This window comes from Rhagoletis zephyria, unplaced genomic scaffold (assembly GCF_001687245.7).
Source record: "Rhagoletis zephyria isolate East Lansing unplaced genomic scaffold, Rhagoletis_zephyria_1.1 Rzeph_scaffold_01901, whole genome shotgun sequence".
Classification (NCBI taxonomy): Eukaryota; Metazoa; Arthropoda; class Insecta; order Diptera; family Tephritidae; genus Rhagoletis; species Rhagoletis zephyria.
The window spans coordinates 41065-53645 of NW_016158985.1; the positions used below are offsets into that span (position 1 = coordinate 41065).

The following is a 12581-nucleotide window of genomic DNA, read 5'->3' on the forward strand; positions in this document are numbered from 1 at the left end:
ATGGGCTACCTTATGTGTGAGAAAAGTGACACACAAGGGTAGACAACGTAGGTTTTTTTTTTTGAGGAGGGAATGAAGGTTAGAAACCAACCTTGCTATTAAAGATTTAAAGGAAATTCAAATTTTTCAACTCTAGCACACCAAAGCCTTCGAATTCAAATTCACAATTGGAATTCAACTCCGTTGAGATTTTAAGGCTTTATGCGTACTGCTACAAATGTGCAAAATAGCGTGTACCCTACCCGCCAGCTACAATTTATTACACCGCTTCCGGTTCACTCGTTTAATACACTGCTTTGTTGATAAGTGAAACGATTGAACAAATTGCATTAGAAACCCGTTGCTTGTGCTTTTGTCAGCTTCGTAATTGTTTGAATGTGCTTTAGGGTGGTCCAAAAATGCATGTGAAGAAGTAAAGTCGCAATTTGTATGCTCTCACCGAAAAAATATACCCTTATTTTTTTATTTGGAAATCAAAAATTATTTAGAGTTCACCCAAAGCTGAGCGCTTTGAGCGACCCCTAGATATATTATGATTTCAAAATAAAAAATAGGAGTATATTTTTTTCGATATATGTAGAACAATGCTAGGGGGTGAGAGCATTAAAATTCCGACTTTACTTGTTTTGGACCGCCCTAATATTCTTACTATACAACAAGTTTCTCCTATAGCTAAAAACTGCCCTGTGAAACATGTTTGTAGTGGTCGATTAGTAGTGAGTAGTTTTGTAGTTTCCTGTGATGCAGATCTTTGTCTTGATTTCTATCGCTAACACTTTATTTCTCTTGGTCTATATTCTTGTTATTGCCTTCTCCCGCCACGAATGGCTTTAAACGCATTTTTTTAACATTCTCTAAACTACCTTTACATGATAAGCTGGGGTGTTTTCACCGATTTTAAACGTCACTTACAACATACAATTTATTTCAATCAGATTGCGAACAAATTGTATGATATTAATCTAAAAGAAATGTAGATATAATACTACAAGTTTATTTTTATTTACTCGAAAAAAAAACTTCGGATCAAGTAAACTTTTAAGCTGGGATATGCATACATACATACTTTCAATGCCATATTTGTGTCTGAAATCGGCTGGTAACAATCAGACGCTTGTAAGCTGCCAAATGGAGTGAAATAAAAGCACAACAAGCATCAACACATTTACAACAATATTTATGTACATACATACGTATAAAAGGAGTTATGCGAAATGTAAAATGTGAAAAGGAAATTGCATATTCGCCTTGACAGGATATCATAAATCCGTTGATAACTATATGTGTGTATACAATAGCTTAGTGTGGCTGTGTAGGTATGTTTGTGTGTGCGCCTTTCATAGTGTTTACAGTTATAAGTGCTGAAGAAAGTAAACCCATTGAGCCGCCACGCGTTTCACTTTAAAAGCAAATCTACTGCGCTTGCAATATGTACATATGTATACATATGTATACCTACATATATCCATGTATGTCTGCGCATACGCCCTGCAGAAAAAAATTATCAAAAAATATTAATTTTCAGTTAACTACATAAAGCCAACTGGAAACTGGTTGAAAAGTAATACAGAAATTATGCAGGCGTAATCGGGAGTTTTTTTTTTCTTTAACCAAGCTTCTACTAAAATATCCTTATACAAAAATTACTTTGAATATACTTCTTTTCTGCACTTCCCAGATGCTTTTTCAAATTTGGGACAAATAAAATTAAGATAGAGATTTTACATTATCTACCATTTTGAAAATATGAGTGACGGAATTCCAATAGGTAAACACCTGCAGGAAAATTTTTAAACAAATATGTAATGTTAAATAAAATAAATAAGAAAGTAAAAAAATTAAAAAAAAAAATTGTTTTTCTAACTGATATTTTACGCCCGAAAGGAGTTAGATACAAATTACTTGACATCCAATGACAATTTCGCGGCCATCGCTATACAAATAATAGTGGCCTTTAGTTCCTTCCTAATCAACTTCAAGTTAACTTATAGTTAGATACATTTCCTGCAGGGTATAAACGTGTGTAAATATTTAGTAAGCCTGCGTATACATAAAGGTTGAAATCAAAATGAAATGCTATCAAATTGACACGTTTCTACATTGGAAAAGATTTTTTATAGAAATTTTGGCTATAAAACCCGGTGAACTTATTCACTGTCGAGAGCTTACCATCAGCACTAAGTTTAGGCTCCCGGACTTCTGCAGTGTATTCCAGGCGAAATTGGTGATATGAAGGATACAGTGGATTCACTGCTCCGGAGTGCCATAATAGTCAGGGAAGTGAGCATACATATATTCTGTTAGCCAAGGGGCTATCAGGGCCTTGAGTACGTAGAAGGTGCGCATTAGCTAGGTTAAGGAATATCTGCTCTCTCTTTCGGTCGCGTTGGAATATTTCTGTATTAGGCTTATTTGGGTTCCAGGTCCCAACGAGATTTAGGCGAGCTGTGTGGCTTACGCGCATTGGGCAGGGAAAGCACTCATGAAACGTTATCGCCGAATAAAGGGCGACTGGGGTGCTATTGATCACTTGTGGATAAATGGGCCTCATGTCAGGTCAGTGAGCGCTGGACAAAAACCAGGATATGCGCGATCGCAAGATCATTCTTGCCAAGGGTGGGCAGGGGACGGTCGAGGGCACTCTTCACACTCAAAAATCCACAGCTCTCACTTTTGGTGGGGTTTTAACGGGTCACTGTCCAAGCGGTATTCACGCAGTAAGGCTGAACCTACTACCAAACCCCGTATTTCGTAGTTGCCTGGAAGATGACGAGGTAAAATCAGCTCAACACTATCTTCTTAGGTGCCCAGCGTTGGCAAGGCTAAGGTTGAAGTACTTTTTCTCAGGTCCTAAATCTCCCCCTGGAACTCTGGGGCGCTGAGTTTAGCCGAATTCGTAAACACATAATCGGCTCGGGGCGTTTTACCAATAAAGTATAGGGTGCCTTTCAGAATGTGGTAACACCAGGGAAAATCTCTTATTGTCTAAGTGAGCCCCGGTAAACTATAAACTGAAATATATATAAAAGTATTGGTGACAGACGAAAGATGCTTAAAGGCTGTAACTTGGAACTATTTCTAAGATGGTTGCCACCTGCATAAAAAGGTAAATTTAAATCATTTAAAAAAATTAAATAAATGATTACATTTCGGTATCAATCGGAATGGTCTTGGAAGGGCTTCACTTCTAAACTATTTGTAGAGGAGTTTTCATCTATCTAATAAGTCAAGTTCAAGTTAAGATGCTACCTTCATCTTATACTTCTCTAATAAAAGGCTTCTCAGGTGCTCAAATTAAGAATAGTGAAATGATACATAATAAAGAATGTACACGAAAAAAACTGGTCACAGTTAAAACGTTCTAAAACATAAATATATTAATGGAATTCAACGATATTTACATATATTTACATCTAAACTTAGTTTTATTGAAATTCGTTAAAAAAGAGTTAATTCTCTTTGTAATAAGCAAACGATCGCAATTTTGACTTTATGTCCTTCATTAGCCCTTGCACAGAAGTTTCAGTGATTTCCTTGGAAACCAGCTGCCATTTATTTTTGAATTGTTGTGCGTTTTTTACAGCTTTGTGGGTCTTAAGAAGTTTGGATTTCATAACGGCCCAGTAGGTTTCGATCGGCCGATGCTCTGGACAATTAGGTGGATTCACCTCTTTTGCTACAAAATACACTTTGTTTCTATGTTACCATCCTGAAGCCATTTTTCCGTAATGACATATCGCGAGATCAGGCCAAAAAAGCACTGGATCTTTATGAAGCCGTATAAGAGGTAAAAGTCGCTTTTGCAGACACTCCTTAACATAAATTTCTTGGTTAATTGTACCAGTGCTTACAAAAGGATCACTTTTGAAGCCGCATTGGCAAATTGCCTGCCAAATGAGAAACTTTTTGGGAAATTTGTCAAACTTTTTGTTTTTATATTTATCTGCAACATTGCCTCTTTTATTTGCAGTGTGAAATTCGCGGCCCCGGATTTGTTTAAAATCGGCTTTTACGTACGATTCGTCATCCATAACAATACAGCCAAATTTTTGTATGAGACTGTCGTACAATTTCCGAGCACGTTGTTTCGCCAACAAATTTTGCTTACCGTTGCGATTAGGTGCTGCATTCACTTTGTAAGAACGTAGTCCTGCTGTTTTGCATACTTTTTGTATATACGAAGACGACATGTTTAATTTTTTGCCGACATCTCTTACCGAAAGTCCAGGATTTTTCTTAAAAGCAGATAACACTTCCTTTGCCTTAATTTCGCAAGCAAATCCTTTTTTTCTGCCACTACCAGGGTTCCTTTTTAAAGATAAACATTCATTGCATTTTTTAAGCACATAAGTAACGGTAGACTTTGGAAATTGTAGCTTTTTTGCGATATCGTTATGGAACATGCTGGGATTTTCCAGCTTTTTGCGCTATATTAACTCGCGATCGATTTCTTTCTTGGTCATCGTTTCTACACTGATTTTTGTTACTAAAAAGATATGATGCAGTAAGGTGGAAAATGCTTCCAGCTTTTTAAGTGTCTACCGATTTTTATTTTAATGTTATGATTAACCGAGCTATGCTTGGTTATGTGCGACCAGTTTTTTTCGTGTACATTCTTTAATTATTATTTTTCACCCACCATCAATTTATTTTATTGTTATATAAAACAGTTACAAAGTGACCCAAAACTCCGCTTAAAAAAATATTAAAAATTTGTATGGCATGAAGCACAGTGTAGCAGTACAACAGCAATGTCTTTCAGGGGCAAAACAATTTGTCGGCGAAAACACGCATTGACTTGTATGCAATAATTTACGTACGTACATACTACATATCGTCGTTTAAAGTACAAAACCGCGTATCAAGAAAATGCAAAACCTCGTATGTGAGGTGGCCAACATTTTATAGGAGAGTGTAAAACTGGTCTTATTTCAAAACGGTTCCCTCTTTTTTCCCTCTCTCTCTTCTTCTTACATCTAGGTACCGATATTTTATTTTGAATGGATAACAGCTTAATACCGGGAGCTCCCGATGAGCAAATATCTCTTTTGGCACAAATGTCAGTTACGAGGTTTTGCAGACATCGACAAGACAATCGAGCAATCAATGCCACGCTGCTGCCGTATCAGCAATCGAAATTCTATAAGCTTTTACTTCACGGCATTTATCAGTGCCAGTTGCATCATCACATAGTATTCGGAGGTACTTTACAAAAATATGTAGATATACTCGAGTGAGAATGCGGTGAACACTCCTTCCAATATGCAGCCAGCTACGGGTATTACATACTTATACACTGGAGTCATCAACGCCAGGACTCGATGTGCCTACTGCGTTCGTCAGATTTCAAGGCAGTCAGCATTCGGTTTGTCTGCCTGCGTCGACTTGCCTCGACGTGGCTTGCCTGTCTGTGGCTTTTTATGGCCTGTTTTTGACACATTCTCGTTAATGTTGACGTTAACGTTGAAGTTGATATCGATGTTTATTTTGATGGCGATGACGAACGCACAAACATACTACCAATGCATGAGTATAGTAAATAATATTTCTTTTACATAACTCCTCATAGTTGATGGTTTATGGCAGCTGGTGCAGGAGCCATTGCTCAGCCACACGTAGTTACAATATTTGCACATACATACGCTTATGTTTGTGAGCATCCTTTCAAAAGTGTGATTGTGTATGTGTGTTACAATATCCTTTTGAGGTTAGTGCTCTTATCAAGATTATCAACACACATACAAATGTACGTAGATGTATATGAAAATAAAGCACTAACCATAAAGCAAAAGCAAAATCAGTTAGCAAGTATTCGCAATGCTTGGAGGAAAAGTTACTTGAAACAAAAAGATTTATACTTATCATGAAAAAAAAGTAAAATCGAATTAAAGGACACTCTCGTAACAAAATATGTAAAAAAAAAAAATATTACACACACCAGTTGGATAAGTGCTGACAGCACTGATAGTAAATCCAAATGCGTAAAGCCTATTCGGCAAACTGCTAGTCGTAAGACTTAAATGCCTAGCTGTAAAATATATGTACGTACATAAATGAGGAATAGCTTTTTGATAAACTTAATCCGACAATGATAATGCGCTACAACTACATACTACTTTCAGCAATAGATAGATACTAACAGAGGCGCCGACACTCACATTTCGACTGAAATATGCCTTTGAAAGAGTTTTTAATTTTCACTATGATGTTAGCATACTTGCTATTTTTCTTTAATATAAAACTTTATGAAAGCTGTTTCAGTAAAATTGTACATAAATGACTCCCTTGTTCTATGTATATGTAGGTACAATTGAATAAGAATTATTAAGAAGAAGTTCACAATGGTTTATTTATACCATAATCCAAAAAATCTTCTTTTACAGAATGAAAGAAACGGGACCTTAGATCAATTACAATATCCTATTGGATTTCAGTACTTCTTGACTAGAATATTCACCCGTTTGACAGTTTGTAAATGGTGGCCAATAAAAATAGTGCTGGAAATGTTTTCGAGTCATGAAAAATCTCCTGACCAGAATATGGTCTACGCAAATGGTGTAGTAACTTATACGTATCTAGCCACTTTTATTCTGTAATGCATTGAATATCCCCCAAGTTCGCTTCAAACGACGTGCCGGGTATAATAGAAAAACTATTTCACTTTAAAAAATATGCGCCAGCAGCATTTTGGTATAAACTAGATCATTGAGATCAACACCATCACAGATTGTTTGAGGATAGTGATGTTGATGCAGATGTATACCATTTATATATGTTAGACAATAAAATCTTCAAGGCAACAAATCGCACTACGTCTGTTCCAGCGAAGCTAAATGGCGGCAGAATGCTGGAAACGAGACGTAAAAGAAGAGCCGATCCTTTAAGATAATGAAATATTCGCAAAATTTAACCTAGACTCCACTGGCAAATAAGAACAAAAAGAGAGAAAGTAATGACAGTTGGCTGGGAGTAGTTAATAGCGACATCTCTCGGTGAGATTTTTTAGCTTGTAGTTAACCTGCAGACCCAAAATAAGCTATAGCTTATTATGGGAATAGCGTACTAAATACACTGGAAAGAGAACCATCAGCAGAAGCTTCCCAGTGGGATAAGTAGTAATGCATTCCATGCGTGATAAATAATCGAGTTTTAAATCCGATTACTGTTTAATGCGTAATCAGCATTCTAATGTATTCAAAAAGTCCCAAAAATTTCATATTAAACCACATTCATTTCTCGATACTAGGTAATGTAAAATTGAATGCCTAAATTTTCTTAGGACGTCGCCCTGGGGGAAAAAATGCATTTTCGAATGTGAAAAGCCTTGTTTTACTGTTGTATACACTATAACAAAGGCAGAAGTATTCAGAATTTTAACAACAATTCAGAATTGTAACGGAACACTGTATTCTGGGCAAACGTTCGGCAGCAATAGTACTTCCATAAAATGGAAATTGTCGCAGCTTTCTGCTGGAAGATTTCGAAGAAAGTATCTACCATTTCTTGTGTGAATGCCGAGGCCTTATCAATATTAGGTACAAACATAGAGAAGACATACAGAAGTACAACTAGCAGATCTATCATGAGCTACCATAAGCGGAAAATGTGAATTCATTCATCTCGAGCCATCCAGTCCTGATCTCCGGGACACATTGTCAACTGATAAAATTCCTAATTAACGGGTAATTCTGTGTGATCTGGAATTCAATTAAAAACAAAACTCAACTATTTAACATTAGTACATGTCGAGCCCTTTTCACAATGAGTAGAGGATTGTCCAAAGTCGTTTAGCCATCACTAAAGGCACGTCAAGCATAGTCTGTTCATCTATTTTGATCGACTTAATCTGTAAAAGGTGAGCCCGGGACATACATGGCGTATGAGTAACATTGTTTCCGGCTCATATTTCATACAAAAAAATCCTTACGCATTTTCATTTGATCACTCTTTCCTATTTTATTTTTACATAGATTTTCGCCATTAGCTTGCTTTCCTTGGTAACTGAACAGGCTTGAACATAAAAGAAAAAATTTACACAGAATCTGTTATTTTTTTTTATTTGTTCCCTGTTAAAGTTTGAGTTTTTCTCATTCTTAAAAAAAAAAACAAAAAATCTTTAATCATTACATAAATAATTTCATTTTCCATATTTCGTAAAAATCATGCATCACTTTTATTTGGTTTACAACTTAATTATTTGTTTGTTTATTTGTGCTTAATTCTTTATTAATAATTAAATATGTATGTATGTAACTTTATGTTTACGACATATCGCCACTAGACACAAATAAAGGCGCGAGCTCAAAAGTTGACCGCGAAGAAATACGCGTAAAAAAACTTCAGCGAAGAAATACCCCAAAACATAGTTGACGGCGAAGAAAACGCGTTATCCGATTTCATGGCGAAGAAAGACTTATTTTGGGGGTCAACTATGTTTGCGGGTGTAACGGTATGTATGTAAATTCCCCAAAGAGTTTTTGGGGCATGATGCTGAAGTGACTGTCCTTGGCTTGGCCTGGTACAAATCTATGTTTAGTTACGCATCTTTCTTCGCCGTCAACTGGGTTACGCGTCTTTCTTCGCCGAAGTCTTAAGCGTATTTTTTCGTAAATATTTTTTTTACGCGTTTCGTTTTTCTACTACATATTATGCAATTTATTGGAGATATCTATAATAGTGTAATTAAAATCACCTGATGTGTGAAAATTATTGCATTTTATTCCACCAGACCCAAGCTATACAATCTTTTTCTAACATATTCTGCTACCACGCGAGCAGAGCAGCGGGTTCAGGCTAGTTTTTAATAAAGTTTATATTAACTTTTTTAAGAGTGTTGAATTTGTATTGTTTTTTTTTTTGTCCATACGCTTAGCCTCAAACATTTGAATCAATCATTGGTCTATTCACACTTTCTGTCACAGCATCGCTTAGTTTAGATATGCAAATCAACTGACTTTCATTTAGCTGATAGTGGAGGCTGTGATGCTTTCAATTTAAACTTTCTCTCAAATGTCAACTGAAATTTACAGTTCAACGGATTGTAATCTCCTGCAACCAACTGTGCAGAATTTATCCCCAAACAATTCTATCAAAAATTAATCTAGACACTTGGAAAAATTTTAAAAGCACTTTGTTCTAAACAACAAAAAAAAAAGTTTACGATAATACTATTTTATTTTTCGTAAATACTAAAGTTACTTCGACACCTGAGTGGAATATCGACCTATCTCGGTAGCCACTTTGAAGACGCCCTATATCAGAAAAATTTTCAAGAACGCCATACTTCAGAATTTGATTAAAGAACGCCCTATCTCAGAACTCGGCTCAAAAACGACCTACCTCAGCTGAAAATATATTGAAAATGTGCTGATACAGGGCGCTTTTTAATCAGCAGCTGAGATAGGGCGTTTTTGAACTGATTCTGAAATAGGGCGTTCTTCAATCAGATTCTGAGATAGGGCCGTCTCGACCTGGCTACCGTGATAAGTCGATATTCCACTCAGGTATCGATTTGTTATTCATTCCTGACAGCAGAACGAATGCCAGCAAGCGGGAGCCAGGAGAGAGAAAGCTCATAAATGCAGAATTGAGCCATTTATTTTGAAAGTGGCATTACTCGTTTGATGCTTTATGACTTCTATGATCTTTACCTGAACGCCTCTGTTAATCGCTCAACTTCGCAGGCCAAAAGCATAAAAAAGTTGTGTCTTTAGTTTATGACGACAGAACGATTCACAGCTGCATTCAGTTAGAAGTAACAAACCATTCAAACGCAAGTAGCGGAAGTGACTTATGTTACATTCAAAATAAACGGCTCATATATACACATATGCTGATAAATATGTATTTCGATATGTGTGTGTGTGTGTAAATGTAAAAATATTGTCAAAAAACAATACCGCCAGGCATGGAAATACCAAACATCACTCGGTACGGCTTAAACTTAACGATTTTTTATTTATTTTTTTGTTTGTGAGACTTGCAAAGCCAATAGCAAAAAAGCAGAGAAATAAAAAAATTATTGAAAAACCGTTAGTAGCGGGTGAGAAATTTGGAGTTTTATCAAACTTTTATTTCGTTTTTTTTTTTTTTTCAACATACTCGCGGCCTCCTACTGATATAGGGTTATGCGGGCAAATAATAAGCGGTAACGGACTTTGCGAACAAACTCTTTACACAAGCAGCTGACCTATGCTCGGTAAAAAAAAAATGGCTTAAAATCACGAACCGGAATGGTGTGACATTTTAGTTTTAATTGATTTATGTGTTTCGTTTTAAAACTGATGCTGCAATGTCATGGAGCTTGCTGAATGCGGCGGGCGGCCTAGCGTTCAAATGGGCGGAAAAAAGTTTAATAGAAAAAAGCGAAGAGAATTTATATGGAGACTAGAAAAAGAATTGAGAACATATAGCCGGAACAGCTATGTGTTTGCAGGGCCTTAAGTGGGCTCTACCAAACTCGACACATCACCAGTATTGGTTTAAAGCTAAAATGACGGCTGGTCGATAGTAATTTTACGATGGGTGAAAAAGTGAATTTGAATTTTGGTTGTGTCGTTCAAATAAAATGCGAAATTGCTCGTGACGCGAAAGTTAACTTTCAGCTTAATTTCGTTGGATTTTTCACAGCGTTAGCCTGAATAATTGCAGTTGAACAATTGCAATGTGATATTTGAAGTAACGAGTGAATATCGGAGAAGAAAATAAGCAAAAAAAAAACGAAATCGAGTGATGTTTGAGTTTAAGCGCTCAAATATTGTCACTCAAAGTCACACCTTTTGTTAGTACGGATAGAAATAGTATGGCTAAGGCCAACGCATGTACAGGTAGATAAGAGATCATATAATTGATAACAACTGATTGGCTGGCAAATTTCTTTGGTTAGACCCGAGCAATCTTTTGTAGATTAACCAAACTAGTTCTCATGGCTTTCTATGTAATTAATGATATTTTTTTCTGCTAATCCTGTTTTCAGTATATGTATCCAAGACCGTAAGAGTTACAAACTACAAAAAAAAATAAAAATCGCTCTTTAACAGTTATTTTTTTACTTATATTTAATTACTCCTTAAATAATAGTTATTTAAATTATTTTATTTTTTATTTATTTAAATACGAATTATTTTTGATTTTATCTAAATAATCTGCAAAAAATAGTTGTTTTGATTTTTAAATAAAATGTCTTAGATGACAGTTATTGAAGACTTTTATATAAAAATTCATAAATAAAAATCAGTCAGTAACTTTCACTTTTAAAAGTCATCAATATAAATCAGTCACTGACTTTTATTTTTGTAAAGAACACTAAAATTCATTTGAATAAGCCGTAGAAAACTTTTGCTCCCAAAAACCTTCTTACCTGCAAAAAATGATAATGACATTTATACGTACGCTTAAGTAATAAATATCGGTGACTGATATATAACGATGGCTTTTAAAAATAAAATTCTCTGACTGATAACTGTTATCTAAAACATATAAAATTAAAATTAAAAATAATTGCTATGTTTTTTATTTTGCATAAAAATTACACATAAAAATGTATTTGATTTACAAATAAAAATTTATTTGATTCTCGTTGAAAAAAGAAATTGTTTCGTATGTATCACTTAGTTGTGAATATTTCCTTCATACTGAATTTTTCAATGACATTTTTCATCAATAACTGTTATGTTCGGTCCCTGATATGTACTACTTAAAAATATCGGATTAAATACATATCTCTACCAAAATGTGAAATTGTGCCAAGTCAACTTTTTTCAAAATTTAGCTTTTAATGCAGAATGAAAGGTAATGCGAAACTACATCAATTTTTCCGCTCTCCTGAATAATTCCAAAAAAATTTGGTTGGCAGCTTATCACGTTTAGGTAACGATATAAGTATTTATGTATTTTCAATATTTCTCAACTAATTTTCAATTCATACATACAAATATTTAAGTAAATAATTCAATTTTCTTTTCTCTTCCAGACTACGCCCAAGCTGCTCTCAGCAATGTAAATTTATTCATTGAACCTCCAGCAGTACGACGTGGACAATCGGTCATTTTACGTTGTCACTATGCGCTCGAGGGAGCTCCGCTTTATTCAATAAAATACTATCGTGGCAATTACGAATTCTACCGTTATACACCGGGTGAATTTCCGAATGTGAAATACTTCCAATACCCAGGCATTAAAGTCGATGTGAGTATTGAGTGCAAAGAAAATACGTAATTTCATATACAGACAGAAAGCGCTTAAGTAGTGCAGTGACACAACTCTCTCCAAATAAAATGCAATGTTTTATGCAATTGGAGTCCAAGAAACTTATCTTTTTTTGTTCTTTTATTTAATTAATTAATAAGGACATTTTAAGCTACAGTTTATGGCATGAAAGCGAAACAAGCCTAGCTAGGACACACACAATTACTTGGTATATCTCTAAGTCCTGTGATTTAGAGTATGTCTGCAGGGTGGTCCATGTAGTGTTTTTTTTTTTTAATTCAAAAACTTAACAAAATCATTTTAGTTTTTCGAAGGGGCAAACAATTCTGTTATTTATAGAGCGCGGTTTCTTACGACTGGCTTCGTAGTAGTGC

At 35.3% G+C, this 12581-nt stretch overlaps 1 protein-coding gene across 1 annotated transcript in view; it reads left to right on the forward strand.

Moving 5' to 3' along the window:
* The window catches only part of LOC108365531 (uncharacterized), an 89839-nt gene that overhangs the window by 40989 nt on the left and 36269 nt on the right, over positions 1-12581 (forward strand). The window contains exon 2 of the mRNA XM_017619575.1: positions 11972-12186. Within this exon, the coding sequence (XP_017475064.1) occupies positions 11972-12186 (215 nt within the window). The remainder of the gene's footprint in view (positions 1-11971; positions 12187-12581) is intronic.